The sequence below is a fragment of the Miscanthus floridulus genome, chromosome 16 (assembly GCF_019320115.1).
Source record: "Miscanthus floridulus cultivar M001 chromosome 16, ASM1932011v1, whole genome shotgun sequence".
Lineage (NCBI taxonomy): Eukaryota > Viridiplantae > Streptophyta > Magnoliopsida > Poales > Poaceae > Miscanthus > Miscanthus floridulus.
The window spans coordinates 14,291,226-14,313,561 of record NC_089595.1 but is presented as its reverse complement, the minus strand read 5'-3'; the positions used below and the strand labels follow the sequence as shown (position 1 = coordinate 14,313,561).

General features: G+C 44.6%; 1 protein-coding gene across 1 annotated transcript; it reads left to right on the top strand.

Annotated features, from left to right (window-relative positions):
- Window positions 1-11,435: 11,435 nt before the first annotated feature.
- LOC136514339 (zinc finger protein ZAT12-like) lies at window positions 11,436-12,472 on the top strand. Its single transcript, XM_066508318.1, has one exon. It carries the CDS (start codon window positions 11,519-11,521, stop codon window positions 12,110-12,112), a length of 594 nt encoding a protein of 197 aa, XP_066364415.1. The 5' UTR covers window positions 11,436-11,518; the 3' UTR covers window positions 12,113-12,472.
- Window positions 12,473-22,336: the final 9,864 nt, after the last annotated feature.

Genomic DNA, 22,336 nt, shown 5'->3' with positions numbered 1-22,336 from the left:
CAGAAAAACAGAGCAGTCTGCATCATCACAGTGGAGACCTACGTGGAGACGCCGACCAAAACCATACAATATTTGGTTGGGACGAGCTGGGTGCGTGCAGAGGGACGCAAGCAATATCAAGCATTGGACCCCAACAAGAAGAAGAAGAAGCTAGAAGAGGCAGGGACAGTGGATCTCCAGCCTTGAACGCAGAAACTCGTTTGTGTTCTGTCACCTGACAGCGACTCGACTCCCTCTGAAAAGCGGCAGCAGAAGGTTTTCTTAGCTCACCTCTCCTTTGACATGCGTGGGAGAGCAATTGGCAATTCATGAAAGAACACCAAATTGGCAGTTCATCACACCACAATGTTCATCATGCCACAATTGTTTCTCTTTTGTCCATGCCATTGTATGAAGATACTGTTCCACTGTGCATGAAATGAAAGAGTAAGTCGTCGTTAAGGGAGGTTACAAACAAAGAAAACCCGCCATATGGCCTACTGCTGTCTCTGCTGAAAGTCCTTTGTTAGTTCATCACTTCATCTCCATTACATTTCTCATGGACTAGCTTTTTTCAACAACGTTAAGGGAGGTCACAAACAAAGAAAACCCGCCATGTTCTACCACTTATCTCATGGAGTAGTAGTGAACAGATATCCCTCAATGGATAAAGATTTGCTGTTGATGGGTAGCACCATCAGAGCAGCATCACCTCGTAGCATAAACTATACAACTCACACTTGATTTTGAAGTCCACACTTAATTTTCTGTTTGGGGAGGCCTGTAACCGCACAAGCACCGCAGGAAGAGAGAAGTGGCAAAACATGGCGAACAAACTGAATCAAAACCAGCATCTTCTTCAGGGCCTAAAGAAAACGCTGGACTCTCATGGTCATTGTTTTCTGATCCATTCTTACAACTTATATCTTCAGAAAATCAGATGTCAGTACCTAATTTGAGACTGCACGCAGGTCCTGATTCTTCCTCGTTTCTTCAGAAAAAAATCAGCATGCTGGCTCTTAAGCAGCAGGGGATGCTAATCTGCCCCTTGATCCCCAAGAAATATTCTGGCCTTTCGCAGTCTGAAATTGCACTTTGAAGACCATGACGAAACACGCATAGTATCATATTAGATTATATATATGCAATCAGCCTTTTGAATCAGCAGTAGCTAGCTGAAGTAGTGCTGCTCGTTGAAGGATTCTTCTGCACACAGTGGTCGGCACACTGCATTGCCACAAAAAATATTCAGAGAAGGAAGATGCAGAAAACAGAAACAGCTCAAGCTTCCATTCTTTTCACCTGCTTTGTTTTTCTCACGAACACGCAGGACAACTACGTGTCGGTTTTTTAAGAGAACATGTCATTTCTATCTTTTTTGCCTTCTTTTCTGTCAGAAATTATACTCGTTGACTCAATGGATGCAGTATGCATTGATTTTTCTAATCCCATTTATTAATTTATAGGAGTTATGATCAGCAAGTTTCAAGAAGTGGGAAAAAGAATTATTTTGCACTAGGAAGTAAGGAACCAGATTTGTTCTTTGATACTGCAGAGCCAAGAACTCTGGTTTTAATAACTATACAAGTAACTACCAAGCAAGTCAACACAAGAAAATTTTAATCATTGGGCACCGAAGGCCGAGCCGAGCCGGTGTAAATAATTCCCTCATAGGTTTGACAAACAGATGGATCCTGGGTTTCTGATGCGGCGCTTGCGGAATCATGAAGCAAATCACGAAGCAAAATTCTTCTTTTGGTCTCTTATATATCTCTTATATGCGGAGAACGGCAGGCGCAATTCAAGATGCAAGCTCAAATTGAGAGGGACAGGGGGAAAAGAGGCACTTTTATCCATGCAGTGTCCATGGCCTGTCTCCTGTTGCAAGTTCATCATGATTAGGTCTAGGCTAATGAGGTGAAGTTGCAGGGGCAAGTAGAACTCTTGAGCACCAATCATCAGCGACCGCTAAAGAATAATGTAGCATCTGTCACTGCTGAGATGAACATCATGCCACGCTCAATGTGTGCGCATCGAGGTTTTTTTAATCTATTATACAACTTGTGGAAATGAAGACATCAATTTCCAGTTTTATATTGAGTTGAGAGAAGAATCGTTGTGAACTGGTGAGGGGGTTATGTTTCTTCAGGCAGCACAAGGGACCATCTTGCCAACTGTCGTTCGCAAATTTTTTTTATCCTTGAATGTGCTGCTACCATGATGAGAACTGTGAGATGCGGCAAAAAGTTATGCATGGTCATATATCTACTTAGGCTATGTTTAGTTCGTGAAATTTAGGAATTTGGCTACTGTAGCATTTTTGTTTTTATTTGGCAATTAATGTTCAATCATGGACTAATTAGGCTCAAAACGTTCGTCTCGCGATTTCCAACCAAACTGTGCAATTAGTTTTTTTTCGTTTACATTTAATGCTCCATACACGTATCGCAAGATTCGATGTGATGGCGACTGTAGCACTTTTTTGGAAACTTTTTAGGAACTAAATACAGCCTTACTGACATAACTGATAAAAACTTGACCCGATGAATTTTATTTTCCTTTCTGTACTGATGGGATCTTCAGTACTGTACTTCCTATATTGGTTGACCTGCAGTGTGATACAACTGATAAAAAGGTTGGTTTAATATCTTCTTTCTGAAATGTGAATAGGAGGAAGATTCCATTTCATCCCCATCAAACACTGCCACCGTGTGGCGCAGTTGGAGACGCCATAAACTCCTAATCCATGCATTGAACATCAACAAATGCATCTGCTTTAGCACCACCATATGATACCTTTTTATGTTTTCACGTTTGCAAGTTGCAACAAGCAGAAGTGAACTATATATAAACTAGACCCAAGTTCCTTTCTGCTTACATCAAACAGGCAATAATTGATGTGCTCAGTCCAATCAAGCAATGCAACATCGGCACACAACCAATGCAAGAACCAATCATCATCGCGAACCTGCTCCGTTTGATTTTGGCCTCAGATCCCACTACTCAGATGGTTGTTTATGTGGCCATTCAGACGATGAAGTATCAAGTAGGTGCAAATCGGAAGAGACGTATTTCTTTCTGATACTTGTTACACAACAGCAGTCGTAGTAGTAGTACACTAGTACTAGTAGTCTAGTACCAGCAGCAGCAGCGTTATGAGGTCCGAACTCATAATAAAGGGGATCAAGCGACCAGATGCAATGCGTCATTTGGAGCAGCGATGAGACGCTTAGCAATCTCGTCATAGATCAAGCTGGATAAATAGATTTTTTTTAATTTTAACACTTTTTGTAAACTAATTTTAAATCTAACACTGTTTTTTTTAAACTAACACTTTTGGCCGCGCTTATTGCCATGACGCGACGAAATGCCTGTGCCGCGCCATACATGATGGCGCGGCGGGTGGCTAACGTGGCGACGACCGGAAATACTGACCGGTGACGTGGCAGGGCTTGCCGCGCCACCGATCTTGGCGTGGCTCTGCCGCGCCCTGATCGGTGGCACGGCAGAGCCGAATAAAAGGCCCACCTGCCCGAGCAGCAAGCCCGCCTGGCCGTGCCCTCCCGCGCCTGGCCGCCGCGAGACGAATGTCGGCACGCCACGGCCGTCGGCCGCCCGCTGCGCCCGCACGTCGGTGAGCCACCGCCTCCGGCCACGCACGGTGGCTGGCCGCCGCGCCCGCCGAGGCCAGCGCCCGCGCCTCCGCCTCCCGGCCCAGTCTAGCGCGCCACCGCCGCCGAGGACGAGCACTGCTGCCGTGAGGTACCCCCTAGTGTATTTGTTGATTGAATCGACATTGTTAGTATAGTTAGTAAAATAAATAAAGTTAGTATAATTAGTAAAGTATAGTTAGTAAAGTTAGTTAGTTTAGTTGGTATAGATAATATAGTAAGTTAGTATAGATAATAAAGTTAGGTAGTTTAGTTCGTACAGTTAGTGAGTCTAGTTATACATTGGATTTAGTCTAATTAGTTGTTGTAGTTAGCCTTGTATAGATGTTAATATTAGATTAGTTAGTATAGTTATAGTTAGAATAGGTATTAATATTACTATGGACATTACGTACGACGATTTCGACGACTCGATGGAGTTTCTTAAAATGCTTTTACAGATGGATTGTTGTGTTAGAGTTTTATATGGATGAAGTGTTAAGAGAGAAGATGGTATGTTTAAGGATATGGAAGAAGAATTGGAATGGTTTAATGAACCTCCTAGCTTCAGCGATCTTTGTGTCCGTTTGAATGCAAAGTTTGACGGTGATTTCACACTGAAGGAGATGTTTAATACTGAGAAGACTAGGGCACACTATGTCCTCATGCCCTTACGCGACCCTGCTCACTGGTCCCACTACACTAAGGTGCTCCAAGGTTCCAATATGCCCATGACTGAGGTGGTGATGGAGAATGGGTACAGGATGCAGGGTGTTCAGGACGACTCGTCCATTGATGGTTTTGGAGGCAATGAACAAGAATTAGGGGTCGAAGGGGAGCAACTCAGGATAACATGGATTTGGATGGTCAGTTGACGCAGGAGCAGTTTCATTCAACTGCATTAGGCTGTATAAGCAATGACTTCGATGTGAATGAGTTCGAACGGGAAGAGGAGGAGCAGGAGGAGGACATGATCGGTGATGTAGTTAGCAGTGATTCAGACGATTCTGATGATGGCCAAGGAGGTACAGATGCTATGCCAACACCGGTTGATGCCATGCTAGTACCGGTTCATGCTATGCCATTACCAGTACCAACTGAGGTACTTCATACTATGCCGGCTCAGGGTAGACTAGTCACATGTTTGCCTGAGGGTGGTACCCCCTATGATTCATGGGGTAGAATAGGAGGCGCTTCACAGTACGTTCCACCACCACCTTACACAGCGACTAAGCTTCAACAACTAAGGTCGATGAACGTACCTTTCAAGGGTGTTCCGAACTATAGGGATGTCAGCATGACCGATATGATAGTTTGTGACACCGGTCTCCAGATGTGTAGAAAATTATTGTATGGCCATGAGAAAGAAACTCTTAGGAAGGGGATGATATTCAATACAATGTCAGAGATGAAGCTCTTTCTTTAGGACCATACTGTGTATCACCATAGGCCATACACCGTCACTCATTCGGACCAGGAGTTGAGGTACCATGTGATATGCAAAAATAGTTGTATGTGGAGGTTAAATGCACGAAAGAGACAGAGTGATGGCAGGTGGAGGATAAGTAAAGTTGTCGAACCCCAACTTGCCTATCAAATAGGGGGGAGGAAAATCATCAGCAGCTCACTACACGTTACCTTGCCCATCGTATATTGGGGCTCATTGATGACAATAATGACATTTCAGTGTCTTCTTTACAACAGTCCATATCTGAATTCGTTAAGTACGATGTGAAGTGCGGAAAGACTTGGCGTGCTAAGCAAATTGCCCTAGCGATTTGATGGGGTAGTTGGGAGAAAGCGTACAAGAGGGTGCCCCGCATCTTATGTGCAATGCATTACTACAACCCTGGCTTGAAATGGTTTGTAGACACCGGAGGGATGTGTTTTTGGGACTCATTGAGGCATGTCCTCTATCGTGTGTTCTGATCGTTCGCGCAAACGGAATATGCATTCCAGTTTTGTCGGCCAGTCGTACTTGTTGATGGCACTTTCCTGACAGGAAAGTACAGGGGCACCTTGATGATGGCTAATGCTGTTGATCCTGAGGACCAGATAGTACACATGGCTTTTGCTTTGGCAGAGGGAGAGAACAATGAATCGTGGTCATGGTTCATGCGGCTTCTACGTGTACAAGTGCTTGGCCCATCTCGGACTATATGTTTGATCTCGGACTGTCACCTAGGGCTTCTTAATGCTGTAGCTGAGCATATAGATGGTTTCTCGCCTCTAGTGCATAGATGGTGCATGAGACACTTTGCTGCTAATTTCTGGTGGCGTCAGCGGAAGCAGAAGGTATGTGACAAGGTAAAGGCTCTATGTTGTGTACGTACAAAGCACCAGTTCAAGGAGACGAAGAGAGAACTAGATAAGATGGTAAATGAAGAGAGAAAGGCCTGGTTAGAGGCGCAGATAGAACAGAAGGCTCAGTGGGCGTTAGCATATGACGAGGGGGGTTTCAGGTATGGCATCATGACCACTAACTCCTCGGAGTCCTTCAACCATGTATTCACCGGAGTTCGATCATTGCATGTGTCTAGAATTGTTAAGTTCTCCTTTCATAAGTGCAATGAATATTTTATCAAGAGGTGGGAACTTGCCTAGAGGAATATAGCTGAGCAGGGACGTTTTGGAAAGGCCAGAGCTAAACATTTGAAGGAGGTCAAGGAATTAGCCAAGCACCACACCGCCGAGCTGTATGGACCCCGCCGCCATATCTTCAGTGTATGGGGCAAAGGTGGCACAAGCTTGGGCGGCGAATGTTATGGTGGACGAAACTACCGAGTTGATCTTGAAAAGGTAGAGTGCAGTTGCAACGTCCCTCAGATCATGCATGCCCCTTGCTCTCATATGATCACAGCCTGTAGGGTTCGCGAATACAACTATAAGGATCTACCATATATGTCACCCTTGTATCTCTGTTCGAACACCGTTAGTATTTGGGAGATGAGCTTCGAGCCATACCCTGACCTAAAACAGTGGCCACCTTATAATGGTTATGACTACGTGCCGTATTTGGATCTAATGAAGGAAGGGAAGGGTAGGAGGAAGAAGAAACGACTCAAGGGGGACATGGACACTATGAGAGGGTATGACGAAGACATGTACGGAGGGGGAGACTTCAACGAGACTCGTGGCAGGAATCTTTGCTCTGTTTGTAAAGAATCTGGTCACAAGGCTAGCAGGCATAGAAGACGAGTGCAGCAGGTGCTTTCATATTGTGTTCGTATTGCATAACAAGTAGTTCAAATTTTGCAATGCTACATAATGTTAATTTGAATACTCTAACCCTTTGTATATCAATTTGTAACATGATGGTCCCTCCCACACTGCACCAGATGTAACCCCTTCTTGAGGTGGAGTACGACGACCCCCTTCTTCCACCGAATGACAAGGTTTCGAAGAGGCGTTCGAGGGATCCTTACATTCCTGGGACTTAGTTCGTTATGTCATACTTATATCGAACGAATATTGTCGTCCAAAACTTGCGGACTCATGAACCGATGAAAATGTTATGTGGCAACTTGTCATCCAGTTATCTGCTTCATATTTGTTTCAACTTACACACGGTCGCGGCAGCACTTGTAGTTGTTTACAGCACCGGCAACAGCTCCCGTTCAGTTACAATTAAGGCTGGTCGGTTTCTGTCCGCGTCCAGGTGCTGCCGTGCCGTAAGGCATGGCGCGTCACTACCGTGCCATGGGCTATGGTGCGGCAGAACCTAGGCTATGGCGCAGCAGAACCAATGCCAAATCGTATTCAAAATAATTTCACTCGATTATGTTCATTTTAGAAATTCTCAACGCATGATACAAACGGATGGGATCACTTAAGATCGACCATGGGTAATCCGAGTACATGATACATGGGTACAATATATCAATAGTTCAAATGGAAAATAAGACATCACAATGAAATTTCTAGTACATAGCTACATTGATCATTAATAAAGCATCGAATTATAAGACGAATCAATAAAAAACCCTCAGTCAGAAACATACTGAGTAAGCAACTCGTTGTCTGAGTACCAATCCTCAACCACATCCTATTGTTGTGGCTAGGCTCACCTGCATTGCCCTAATCTGCCTTTCACCTGTAGTAAGCGGCCTCCGCTTCATTTGTAGCCTGAGACAAGAACGCGTTCTCTTCCTCCTCCGCCTATAAGTCTGTCTCTGCTAGAGCGATGAGCTCATTAATTCGGGTAGTGTCGTCCTCATCCTTGTCCTCCTCATCAGACAACACAATCGGTAATTCAACGGTGCGACCAGCTCGCTTTCTGTGCTCATCTAACTTCTTTTTCTCGTACCTTGCATGAGCCACCTCTGTAGCATGTTCCTCACTGCATCCAATCCTTCATGTATAAAATGCAATCAATTAACAACGCAATTATATTATATTTAAAATCAGACAACGAAAAAAATGCTTTTAAGCACTCACTGGTACATAATGCAACAATATACTCGTTCAAGACCTGCATCTGTACTTTTGTCTCCTCCCTTGTCTCCTTCCTTGCCCTCTCCTCCTCTAACATCATCCGTCTCTCTAATACCCATTTGTCAAGCCCAACATCGATCGGGTTACAAATACAGCGCTGTCTAGCAAACTCACGCATCTTTGTCTTTGTAGCAAACTCATGCATCTTTGTCTTTGTGATGTTTAACGAATAGGTTGACGTAGTCAGGTCCGTATCCCCTCTTTTGTGCAATTACTTGCTCCCCCTTTAGTTCATCCAAGAACTTAGCTTGACCATCATAGCATTCCCACCTGCATTTCCTAGTGCTCTGTTCAAACGAAAAATTATATCTTATATGTCTTAGCAAAAGAAACCAAATACGATTTCATGATTACCACAAAAATAACCAACCTCATCATAGTCAACCACATGGCCGCAATAATGGCCTATTCTAAGCTCCGAAGGGACTGAACCATAGTTGGATTTAACACCACATTCGCACTTGACTGGAGGTGCTTTGTAAATTAACCTTTTTTTCTTCTTTTGCTTTGCCTTTGGAGGTTCTTCCGGCCATTGGTTCTTAGGATCATACAACCATTCCTTGAAATGACACTTGGCCATTGAAAACACCTAAATAAATTGACATTAGTACATGAACACATATAGCTCAACATTTCAACACATACACTTTGCACTTACTTCGTGCTTGTTTGGACACACAAACTTCAACGTATTCTCAGGGTTTATCACAGCTCGATCTCCGTAATCGCACAGAGGAGGTTCCTCAAGTCATCTAACTGCGGCTAAGTGTTTCTCCTTAGCCGTCATTGGAGGGGGGTTAGGGAGAGGTGAAACCCACCGCTCGAAGTGCTCTCATGGATGTCGCCCTCTCCACCAATCATCGAAAAGAAGGTATCTGGGGTCAATCTTGCACCATCGATCCACTGAAAGAAAAAGCACCTCTCATGGGCCTACACAACAAAATTCCAACAAAATATTAGTAACCTAGTAATACAAATTATAAAAAAAAACATACGGAAACAATTACTTACATTAAAACGACTATATGTGTAGAAGCAATGAGCCGCTGTATTGAAACACGTCGGCCGGACGACCACAGTCACAGTTAGGGACAGGGAGGTCAAGAGGGACGGGGGCATCTTTGCTAGACTCGTCGGGGTATAATTCTCTAGGACGACCCCGTTTTCGCCACAACTGCTCCCGAAACATGTCTTCCATCTAATAAAACAGTTCAAATTAAACATCAATCAAAACAACGCAAATTATTGTAAAATATAATCATTTGCATTGCAACTAAAATAATATAACCAACACTTATAGCAAAAAAATATACATGGTAAACACATTTCTAACTAAATAATTAACCTTAACATTGACAAAATCAAACTAATATCTTCCTCCAAACCATAGCCCATAATTTCCAAACATAATTTTCCTCCTAACATTAACTCACATTCATAATATTTTTATCCACCATTCAAACGAAAAAAAGTGCGTCATTACCTTGAACGATGCCGAGGAGGGAGGGAGGCGGCCGGGGAATGGAAGGGAAGGGAGGGAGGGAGGCGGCTGCGGGCAGGCGGGCTGGCGCTGGCACGGCGGCGGGCGCGGCAGCTAGGCGTGGGCGGGCTCGGGCAGGCGGGCTTGCTGCTCGGGCAGGTGGGCCTTTTATTCGGCTCTGCTGCGCCACCGATCAGGGCGCGGCAGAGCCACGCCAAGATCGTTGGCGCGGCAAGCCCTGCCACGTCACCTGTCAGCATTTCCGGTCGTCGCCACGTCAGCCACCCGCCGTGCCACCATGCATGGCGTGACACACGCATTTCGTCGCGCCATGGCAATAGACACGGCCAAAAGTGTTAGTTTTGAAAAAAAAACATTGTTAAATTTAAAATTAGTTTACAACAAGTGTTAAAATTAAAAAAAAACGATAAATATATGTATACACAGATACATATGTACCTTTGTAAGCATGGCGATGCAATCTTTTTGTGTTTTCTCTTGGCCTATTGGCCTAGTTGTCTTAAAAAACCTGAACTGACAGAGGATGTCTGCAGGGTTATTGTAAGTGATAAAAAACCTAGTTGGCATAAAGATCCATGCCACTTTTCTGAGATTTGGACTGAGATCAAGCAAGGGCTCTAAGTTCAGTTTCAGCAGCTCCGTAGTCTAGGCTTCTAGAAGTGTTGGATGTCCCAACCCTGGCTTAAGAACACTACCTTCAGAAGAAAATAACCATCTCATCACTGTTTCTACTGTCTGAAATGTGAATTGAAACTTTCTTGTTGATACTTAGTTGCCTTGTATGTATCTGGTATAAAGCATGAACCAACTTCTCTTGTACTAGATTGATTTCTAGCATTTTTGAATGGTGATTTAGACTAAGGGCTTGTTTGGTTCGCCTAGTAGCTACTAAATTTAGTAGCTTTTAGTCACTTTAGTAACTTTTTAACCAAACACTATGACTAAAAGCTACTAAAAGAGCTTTAGTCATCTCTAGTAACTCTGGAGTTACTAAAAGTGACTAAACCGTTTAGTAGTTACTAAAGTTTAGTAGCTCGAACCAAACACCCCCTAAATATGAAAGCTATTGGTTATAGAACATAGAAAGAGAGATCCTTCGATCAGAGTATCTTGTCCAAAAGATTTCAGAGGATTAGTTTGTACAAGAACAGGACAGGTTCCAGAGACGAAGCCATTGACCGGACGGAATCTACAAGCCCTCATGAACTGAACTGCAAAAGTCAGCAGCTGAGTCAGTAACAGTCCTGCTCTGATCCCTCAGCCGAAAGATTCCGTTCCGTCCCTCCAACTGAATTATATTTACCCACACACACATGCATTATCTTCTTGTTTTTTTTATATGAACAGTTTAAGGCTTTAAGCACAAGCGCCAAGCTGTTTTGGTTTACCCCTGTAAATAAATCTGCAATTACTATATACACAAACATTACGTATTCATCAGCCATGCTGCCGCTGCATCAAAGCTTGCAAAGCACGGCGTCGACTCGGCGAGAATCGACGCCGTCTACACACTTGCCTCTGTGCCCAATCATCGTCGCTACTGCAGCTGCAGCAGCTCATCTTCTGTCAAAGCTGAGAATCGGCATATAAAACTAAGCAAAAGCCAACTGTTTCTTCGTCTCCTTCGAAAGCCAACTTGTGATTTGTTTATTTTAATCCTTTCTTTCAGCCTAGCTAATAGCTATAGAACTGAGTAACTGACACCCATTGGTGGTTGGTCTATTAGTTTATGCTTGGCATTTGCAATCCTCATCCTATAAATACACCTGCTCTGTGATCTGCTTCTTCTTCATTCAGATATATATATTTCTTGCTAGCTTCGAATCGAGATCGAGTAGCTCAGCTGATTCACCGGCAAGAACGAGCTGATCGACAAGTGCAAGCATTTTTTTAGATGAAGAGGTTTGCAGTGCAGGAGAGCGAGATGGCGCGCGTGCTGATGCTCATGTCGCACTCGCACGCCCAGGACCAGGCGTTGCCACTGCCGGTCGTCGTCGCCGGTGGGCGCGACGGCGAGCGGGAGGCGCCGGAGCGGGTGTTCGTGTGCAAGACGTGCAACCGCGTGTTCCCGTCTTTCCAGGCGCTGGGGGGCCACCGTGCCAGCCACAAGAAGCCACGGCTAGACGGGGACGGCGACCCCTCGCTCGCCAAGCCCAAGTTGCACGGCTGCTCCATCTGCGGCCTCGAGTTCACCATCGGCCAGGCCCTCGGCGGCCACATGAGGCGCCACCGCGCCATGACGGGCGGCATGCCCATCATGCCGGTGGTGCCGCCGGCGACGACGACGAGGATCGTCGTCGACAAGAAGCCGGACGGTGGCGTCAAGCACGGCGGGCTGTGGCTCGACCTCAACCACCCGCCGTGCGACGACGACGGCTTCGACGCCGAGGTGGAGTGCGGCCACATTAATGCCGCCGCCGCCTCCGGGATCACGTTCCATCAGTTCCTCGACACTGCCACCATGGCCGTCGACTGCCTTGGCTACTAGATACCACCAAGCTCCATGATTCTTCTCCCTGCCACGTACTACTGGTGCACCGGCCTCTTTTTTCTTTTCTTTTCTTTGCTGGAATCTTCTTCTTCATTTGCTTCTGCGTGGAGGGGAGAAATCCACATTTTGTAGCAGTAGTAGAATGAAGGTGCCTAATGCATGCATGGATGATGTGCATGAAGGTTTTGGGGTGTCTTTGAGCTGCTTGGTGGATAATTTGGAGGACTAATTGCCACCAAAGCTAGCTGATTTACTACCTTGGGTTTCATGTTATTATGGATAAAAACCCTTTGGTCAAATGCCTTTGATCGATGTAATTATTTAATGTGAGTAAGATAAATATATATAAAGCTTGTGGCTTTCTTCAGTTGGTAATCCTGACCCTGTATATATGTCAAGTTGCCAATTTTAGTATCTTAGCTGACATAACACATGAGTTGAATCTGCGATACTTGACGTCGAAATCGATCAAAGGTCTTCTGTTTAATTTGCTTTTATCTGTGAGGCTAGTATTTTCTCTGCATATTATAATGTGATTATTATCGTTAAGAAAGTTGATCTGATTAGTTTCTCCAGAAAGAGACTGAACTCTGTATATATACACTGTTAGGAAAAAAACGACTATATTAGTATATTGCTTCTAGATAGTGTATACCTGCCCCAGAGTGACATCTATGACTATGAGTGTTCCTCTTATATCTTATCTATATATATAGTTAACATATTCAAGTATAGTTTTATCCTGAAATCCTGAATATTTTTTTTCACGGTAGTAAAAAAGATCGAGAAGGATATTCAGAGTGAACTCTTCAAACCAAGAGATGCATTTTCTCCAGGCTCTACATTTGAGCAACCAGCTGGTGTCGGAGTATACGAGTTTTTAATATTGGTGTATTTTTTTCGTATAAGATTGGTTAAAGTTAGAGAAGTTAGACAAAACTAAAACTACTTATATTTTGGGATGGAGGGAATAATTAAGACTCAGCAATGAAAGATAGGGCCGGGCACGTTGCCTAACAAGAACCATGCATCTCACTAGTTATGCATGCATAGGGCATTGCAAGAAGATTGAAGGAAGCAGGCTGTATTTGTGGTCTAGTTCTTTATTAATTATCACCATTTGAGGTTTAATTTGGGTGATCTCATATAAACTCAAGGTTGTCACTTTAGTTTGCAGCAGCTAGCAGTACGTAGTGTGATACAGAGCTCACTACCGGAGACCGGCTCTTTGCCGAGTGTCAAGTGGTTTGCCGAGTGTTGTTTTTCGGGTACTCGGCAAAGACGTCTTTGCCGAGTGTTTTTTTTTTACACTCGGCAAAGAAGCTCTTTGCCGAGTGTTTTTTTGACACTCGGTAAAGAGCTTCTTTGCCGAGTGTTTTTTTTGACACTCGGCAAAGAAGCTTCTTTGCCGAGTGTTTTTTTACACTCGGCAAAGAAGCTCTTTGCCAAGTGTTTTTTTTACACTTGGCAAAGAAAATTTCAAAGCACATTTTGAAGCAGTAAATTAATTCAAATGAAAAAGTTTTCAACTACAAAGTTGTATAACTCATCAAGATGTACAATGTTTGTTTTGGTCTTTTCTTCATATGACAAAGTGAAAGTAAATTTGTTCACAAATCTAACATATCTCTCTTGTAGTTTATGAAACTACAAGAGAGATATATAAGATTTGTGAATAATGTTAGAACGACCATGTCGGATGAACAGATGACTAAACAACCAAAAAAACTTTGTATATCTCGAAAAGTTATGAAACTTTGTAATTGGCAACTTTTTAATTTGAAATCGTCTTGTCATGCAAAACTGTGTTTGAATTTCAAAATTTTAAAATTCAAACTTTTTAAACGACCTCGGCTGGAAAACAACCAAAATAAACTCTATAGATCTCGAAAAGTTATGAAACATTGTAGTTGGCAACTTTTTGATTTGAAATCATCTTGTCATGCAAAACTGTGTTTGAATTTCAAAAATTTATAATTCGAACTTTTCAAACAACCTCGGATGGAAAAACAACCAAAATAAACTCTGTAGATCTCGAAAAGTTATGAAACGTTGTAGTTGGCAACTTTTTGATTTGAAATCATCTTATCATGCAAAACTGCGTTTGAATTTCAAAATTTTGAAATTCAAATTTTGTAAACGACCTCAGATGGAAAAACTTCCTAAACTAAAAGTGTAGATCTCGAAAAGTTGTGAAACTTTATAGTTTACAACTTTTTTATTTGAATTCGTTTAGGGCCTCAAACAAGCAATTTACACTCGGTTTAGTATAATATATTGGGAACTAAAACGGAATCCAGACACAAGTGATAGTGTAGTGTAGTGGTAGAGGAGGTTCGCGCGTAGGGGAGGTCGCGGGTTTGAATCCCGTCGGCCGCGTTGCTTTGAAATTTACGCGAAAAATACCAGATATGGGCGGGCGCTGGCCGGTGGGGGCCTCCACCGATTAAAAAAAATTCCCATTTTTTCCATTCTTTTTCCATTTTTTTCAGGTTTTTTTTTCGGTTCCAACTTTGCCGAGTGTCGGGTACTCGGCAAAGGCTTTGCCGAGTGCCTGACAAAAAACACTCGGCAAAGACATCTTTGCCGACCCATTTTTTACCGAGTGTCCTTTGCCGAGTGCAGCACTCGGCAAAGCCTTTGCCGAGTACAAATTGGGCTTTGCCGGCAAAGCCACTGAGTCCGGTAGTGGCTGTAGCATGCATGGTGCCCTACTGCCCACAGCCCACGCAGCTTGTAATTAACCCTTAATGCATGCATTCCTTATGTATATAAAAAAATGCATTGAGATTCACAGTTCACCTGATGAGTATCCGACAGGTCACGTACGCAACTGCTAGCTTAGCTGACGGCATTCAGCAATGCAATACAATGTGTCAATGTCGACATGGCGAATCATATTAATTATATTCTACTCCTAATTTGCAGTTAATTTCTGGTTTAATGAGTGGGTTTTCCTCTTCTTCGTTGAGCAACATAACGTATTATTAGTCCGTCTCTTCAGATTTTGTTTATCTTTCATTAAATTGGTTTTCTACATACTGGAAAAAGGAAAACATACTAATAAACAATGCTATCACACTAGAAATATACATATGACCAAATAATAAATCCTATGCAGGAGCTGCCGCAGCTCACGCCGTCTCGGGTGGGACAACTCGACATCGAGGATGAGATCACGGTGGCCACGCGCACCCCCAACGACGCGACGCCCACGCCATGTGAGGCTGTCCGGTGTCTTGCAAGGTTCATCGAGGAGGTGCAGTGCAAGAGAAAGTCGCCATTGATCGCCAGTCCTCCAAGGCAGAAGGCAGTAACAAAGTATTCCCTACCAATCAGGAGCAGGCGGATTGCCGCTCAGCCGTTGTCGCACGTACCGACCTATAAGCGGGGCGAGGTACTACTCATGAAAAGGATGGGCATCGCGCCGCCGGCGGCACCGGTTTCTTCCGCGTCTAAGGGAGCATACGACGCTATTTTCACTGGGAACTTGACGTCGAGCCAAGTTGAAACTCCGGACGAGTTATTTCCAGCGATCAACACTAGGGCAGGTAGAAAAGCTCTTCTCGAACGCCAGAGTAGGATCGCGCAACCAACAGCGGAGGTGCCCAGCTTTGTAGGTTGCAGTGCTGCTCTTAGCTCGGTCGTAGACCTTTTATATAATATCGAAGCTTGGAGTTGTTTGCTAGGACGGTCCAGTCTACGGCCGTAAGACCTCTGAGGGCATTCGTCAGAAACGCGTCGTTTGTATGATTAAACTCTTCTTCTTAATTACAATGATACTCAAATCTTTTACGTATTCGAGAAAAAAAATCTCTAATTTGGATAATCATATTATATGCTGCTGCCTACGAAAGTTGACAGTACTACTGCTCGCAATTTTTTTTTAAAGTAGGGTTGAACCTTGCATTGATTTGGTTCTTGTTACCATCGTCAATTTTTTATTCGCTGTGAAATGGTTGAAAACGCTACATGTAACTGTTACGCTAGGTGTTGGTGAGGTAAAGATGAGCACATCTGTTGACAGATGCAAAGCATCCCTAGCTAGTTTTCTAATACATACAACAGTAGTGTGAGTTCAGAGCTTTCAGCTTTTGTCAATTCAAACAAACTTAATTACACTAGTTGAGAAAGAGATTCCTCACTCATGCATGTGTAGCTCTCTCCGTGTCATCGCGCGCTACTACAGCGAATCTTGAGGCCTGTTGGAGTACTATAGCTTAGATGGTGGTTATCATGCCGTGTGCTATCGCCTCTTGCTAAAATAAAACAACTAGTATATAGGGAAGCAAAATCCCAGTGCAACTCTTGTAGTTGAAGGTGTAGAATATGCATGCATGCATCTTTTATTAATCTCCTCTTATCAAGCCACTGAGCCCCTCCACGTTAGCAAAAACAATTTACATCATTTGATCTGCTTTTAACGCTTCAGATTTATCCACCGCTCACTAAGTGTGTGCCATTCTACGTGTTAGCCTCCCATTGGCTCGACACAAAAATTAACTCTATATTCATCGTCGGCTCCTCGCAAGGAAACACATGCCACATCACCTAAAATTACTTTGACCATTCGATCTCCTCAACCGACGGCCTAGATCTCTTGGATCGGATTTTACCGGAATCTGATTCTCCTGCTTCACCTTACTTCTCCGGCTTCTTCTCAGCTTCTTTCTCGCTTCTCCCGCTTCTCAGCTTGTTTGCCCTGTTCGCTTGGCTGATAAGCCATGGCTAAAACTATTGTTGGCTGATTTGTTATGAGAGAAAAATACTGTTCGTTGGCTGAAAAAATACGACTTATAAGCCAAGCGAACAGGACGAAGCTTCTCTTCCCCTCCTCCTCCTCCTCCTCCTCCTCTCTCTCGTGTTCGCTCTCTCTCGCTGTCCCCCTCCGACGTGGGCAGGGGGTGACGGCGGGCGCGAGTGTCCGCGGCGGTGGCGCCCACCATCCTCCTCCTCCTCCCCAACCCTCCCTCGCCTGCCTCTCACCTCCGTCTCTCCCTCCCCTTCCTCTCTCTCTCCCCTTCCCTCCCGAGCTGGCGGTTGCTGCGAGGCGGCGGCTGCCCCCTCCCTCTCCCACATCCTACGCGCGGAGCTCGTCAACACCTTCTCCCTCTGCTCCGTCTGCTCGTGTGCTACAGGTGCTACCGGAAACCCTTAGCTGCCTGTTTTCGAGCAGGTGTGTACTGATGCGTTCATTCTACCGGTTCAATTGTTGATCAATTTGATTAGTTTATTGTTTGTTCTATGAGTTTGTATTCTGTTTACCTAGGTTCAGACCTTATTTCATACCCGTGCAATTGTGCCTAGATGTATTCGATATGTACTGATTCTGCGATACGTGCGGCGTTGGTGGATGATAACTTTGACCAGGTATGTATTGATGCGCTCATTTAATTGGTTCATTTAATTGTTGATCAATTCGGTTAGTTCATCGTTTGATCTGTGAGTTCGTATTTTATTTTGGTGGCTTCAGGTTCGATTTCGAAATGTACTGATCCTGCGAAATCGTCAGTTTATGGTTCGAACTGTGAATTTGTATTTTGTATTAGTGGGTCCAGGTTCAATTTCATACCTATTCAATTTTGACTGGGTATATTAAATATGTGCTTATCCTGCGCTCCAGTACCCTCAGGCTAACTTCATTTTTCTACCTCTATCAAATAAATAAGGGCTTCATGGTCTGCCTCTGAATCCTCACAAATTCAAGATTCATAATTTTGGAGTGAAGGTAACAAATGTTTTTGCAGGAATGGCACTACGTATCAAAGTCAGGATATTGACGAAGGCAGCTTGCCCTTACCACGCATTGGTCCGGTATATTTTCCCTAACTGCAAATTCTATTTCAAATCCATATATAATCATCACGTCTTCTGAGTTAGCAATGCATTGGTTTAGTACCAAATGTTTAAAACTCACAACTACTGATGAATTGCTTTTCTACACTTTCAAGTAATATGAACCAGCCATCCCATATTATTATACTCTGCAGTGTTGATTGAGCCATCAAATGTATGATTCATTTTCCCACTGAAGCCTGTAGGTAATTGCTAGCCTTACTTACCAATATATTTTATATATCACCCTTTCCTAGAACCCCGCACAGAGCCGGAGCTCTTTGCGCTAGGTACACCCTTTATTGTCATTGCTGAAGACACCAACATTATGTACACGATGTACGAGTGCTCAAACTTTTGGGCCCATGTTTTTGCAGGATAGTTAGCCGATGGTAGAACAGATTTGTTGTTGAAGGTTCATGCTCCACACCCATAAATAGTACTGCTTACTGAAAGTTGCAGTGGGTAATGAAACTGGTACTATTTTAAATGTTCAGGACCTTTGTTGGATGCCTAGATGGTTTGCCAATTCATTTAGGTGTTCCCTTTTTCACTGAGGATGTATGAGCTGGCCATGGTTCTCAATATGTACAAATTCATGTGAATAAAGGGGCCCCCTTCTCTTTGTGTATGTTGCTTTTTTGGGTTTCTACAAATATTCTTAGTTATTATTCCAAATCATTTTCAGAATGGTAATGAAACTGGTACTATTTTAAGTGTTCAGGTACTTTGTTAGATGGTTGTTTATTTTATTTTTCAAACTGATGTTGCCTTGCCTCCCTGCGAAATTATTTGTTTGCCAGCTAATGCTACTTTTCTTTCTTTGTACTCATGTTGGTTATGAGCATAGCATGGCATGGCCTTCGTTTCCCTTCTCATTACAAATTCTCATTTGTAATTCGTACCTAACAGACATAGACATCTAGCCTCGCGTGAGTTCGCCATCTACCTCTTCATTTTTATCTGCCAGTGTCTAAGCAACCGGTTGGCCTTGCTGGACATCTTCTTCTGTTGGTGAGTATTTAGGAGTCATAGCAAATGTAGGTGCTTCTCAAGGTCCGCTAGATGTCAATTCATGAATATATTCTCTGGATTCTGTTGTTGTCAACCTAAATGTGCTTTGCTAACCTATTCCACGTATCTGTGGTGTGACAAAAAAAATCAGCCTCTGTCGACAAAATACGGTCGGCAGTCTACCTAGGGGTATGCCCAAGGTAGTAGATTGTCGGCAGACAGATGCGCAAGCCACAAACAAGACGGTGACGCAAGACAGACACGAGGTTTTATCCAGGTTCGGCCACCAAGAAGGCGTAATACCTACGTCCTACGTCTGATTTGTATTGCTGTATGTCAATGAGAGATGTTTTCTAGAGGGGTCCCCTGCCCGCCTTATATAGTCCAGGGGCAGGGTTACAGATCTGAAAACTAATCCTAGCCAGTTACAATTGCCATATGTGGCCGGATAAGGATTCCTATTCTAACCGACCAGGATCTTGCCTGATCGCCAAATCTGCCTTGACTCCTTGCGCGGGACTCCGAACAGGTTGGCCCGGCCGCGTGTCGTCTTTTGGTGGACTGGACTCACCGATCCGGGCCGGCCCAAGCTTAGCCGTAAGGGTATAGGGGTTAATACCCCCACAGCTAGTCCCCGAGCACCATGTATTATGCTACGACACACCATTTTAACCTTCTCCGACAAGTAAGGCTTGAGTCCTTGACATCTCTGACCACCGTTGTCGTCGGAGAAGTAGGTTGTCCGAAGAATGTATGGTGCTCTTAAGAAAAAAGAAAAAGATTTCCGTCCTGGGAAGTGTGCCCACTTGTATTTCTGAACAGAAATGTAAGTGCGTCTTGAAGCGTAGCGTCCTTGATCATCAGAGGCGTAGGGGTCAAAAAACAAACACATTTACCGCAAGGTGAAGTGTGCCCACTTAGTCCCCGAGCCTGGTAGTAGGTGACGTAGGCACGTGGTGCTAGGGTCTAAAAAGAATTCCTAGTTAAGTTGAGAACCCAATTGTCGTACAAGCAATACGAGATGCACCGGCAGGTGCATCGTACCGATGTAGTCCCCGAGCTTGCTAGAAGGCGAAGTATGAGCCTTGTAGCAAGGTCTAAATAAATGTATCTCAACTGTATGTGAGTACAAATCACATGTAGCCGAGGAAAGCAATCTCCGAGCAGTGGTCGGGACAGTCCCCGAGCACGATAGTAATCCTTACAATCAGTCAAAGCATAAGGGTCGATTAAATAAACACATTCACCGCAAGGTGAAGTGTGCCCACTTAGTCTCCGAGCCTGGTAGTAGGTGACGTAGGCACGTGGTGCCAGGGTCTAAAAAGAATTTCTAGTTAAGTTGAGAACCCAATTGTCGTACAAGCAATACGAGATGCACCGGCAGGTGCATCGTACCGATGTAGTCCCCGAGCTTGCTGGAAGGTGAAGTATGTGCCTTGTAGCAAGGTCTAAATAAATGTATCTCAACTGTATGTGAGTACAAATCACATGTAGCCGAGGAAAGCAATCTCCGAGCAGTGGTCGGGACAGTCCCCGAGCACGATAGTAATCCTTACAATCAGTCAAAGCATAAGGGTCGATTAAATAAACACATTCACCGCAAGGTGAAGTGTGCCCACTTAGTCCCCGAGCCTGGTAGTAGGTGACGTAGGCACGTGGTGCCAGGGTCTAAAAAGAATTCCTAGTTAAGTTGAGAACCCAATTGTCGTACAAGCAATACGAGATGCACCGGCAGGTGCATCGTACCGATGTAGTCCCCGAGCTTGCTGGAAGGTGAAGTATGTGCCTTGTAGCAAGGTCTAAATAAATGTCTCTCAACTGTATGTGAGTACAAATCACATGTAGCCGAGGAAAGCAATCTCCGAGCAGTGGTCAGGACAGTCCCCGAACACGGCAGCGGTCGGAGCAGTCCCCGAGCACGGCAGTGGTCTGGGCGGTCCCCGAGCACGATAGTGGTCTGGGCAGTCCCTGAGCATGGTAGTGGTCTGGGCAGTCTCCGAGCAGGGCAGTGGTCTAGGCAGTCCCCGAGTAGGGCAATGGTCTGGTCCATCATTGAGCACAAGACATGCAGCGAAAGAAAAAAGAACACCGCTTGTATTATTATTTGGTGTATTTATTTATCTCCTTACTCTATCAAGTCCAATCTGCCACGTCTGGTCAAAAAAGCAGACGGATATAACACGTCACTCTGCCTTCTTGCTCTTTCTAGCAAACAGTCACTTGGCACCTGTATGAAGGTGCGTCAGTGTGGGCCCTCTCACATTATCAACGAAGAGGCGCGTACACTGGTAACGAAGGGGCGCGTTTATTGGCATAGATCTCGAGGTTGTGAAAACAACCGTCTGCGCCGTGTGCGCACGTCTCCCAAGAATCTCGGGCGGACAAAATGACATAGCTCTTGGTTATTTATAATATAGAACTGGTAAGTTACTTTTTACCGATCCCCATTGTCATTCGCCGCCACAACCTTCTTCTTCCTCTTGCCGAACCCTATTCCTTCGAAAATCATCACCAATCCCCCCCCACCGCATCCATCCCCTTAGTAAGGACAGATTAATGGCGAAGAGAGACGCCCAGAAGAAAGGCGAAGTCATGGCGAAGGAGTGGTGGAAGTCAAGGAGCAATGAGCAGACCATCGAAGACCTCGTCGCCATAGGAGTGCTCCACAACAAGGCACTCACAGGATGGCGTACGCCGGATGGAGAAAGCTTCCCCGATCCACAACCAGGTGAGATTATGGTTTTCGAGGATTTCTTCAAGCGGGGTTTTGGGGTTCTAGTGCACCCTTTCCTTCAGGGTCTTTTGGGGTTTCAGTGCACCCTTTCCTTTAGGGTCTCTGCTTATATTACAAGATTGGGATTTGCAATCTACATCCCAACTCGATTCTTCTTGTCTCCACCTTCATCCATCTTTGCGAGGCCTATGGTGGCTTCCAGCCCCATTTCGACCTCTTTCGCCATCTATTTTGTCTGCAGAAGAAAGGGAGCGGCGGCTCAAAGATAGCCGGAGGCGTCTACCTCAATCTGCGTGACGGTATGAATGCCCAGTACTTGCACTGCCCCTAGAACACCTCGCTGGATGAATGGTACAAGAAGTGGTTCTACATCTGCGAAGAGCCAAACACAATCACCCTGTGCGACGTGGGGTTGATTCCAGAGAAGAAGAACAGCTAGTCAGAGAAGCCCGAGCACTTGGAGCAGATCGCAGAACTGCTCGGGATGATCCTGTGGGGAAAGCTAGATGGTCCAAGCATGGTCGGGAACTTCATCAGCCGAAGGATCCAGCCCTGCCAGAAGAGGGTACATCCTGGCTTCGAGTACCAGGGGAGTGCAGATCCGACGAGGACCAGAAAAGAGGCGCTCGATAAGATAG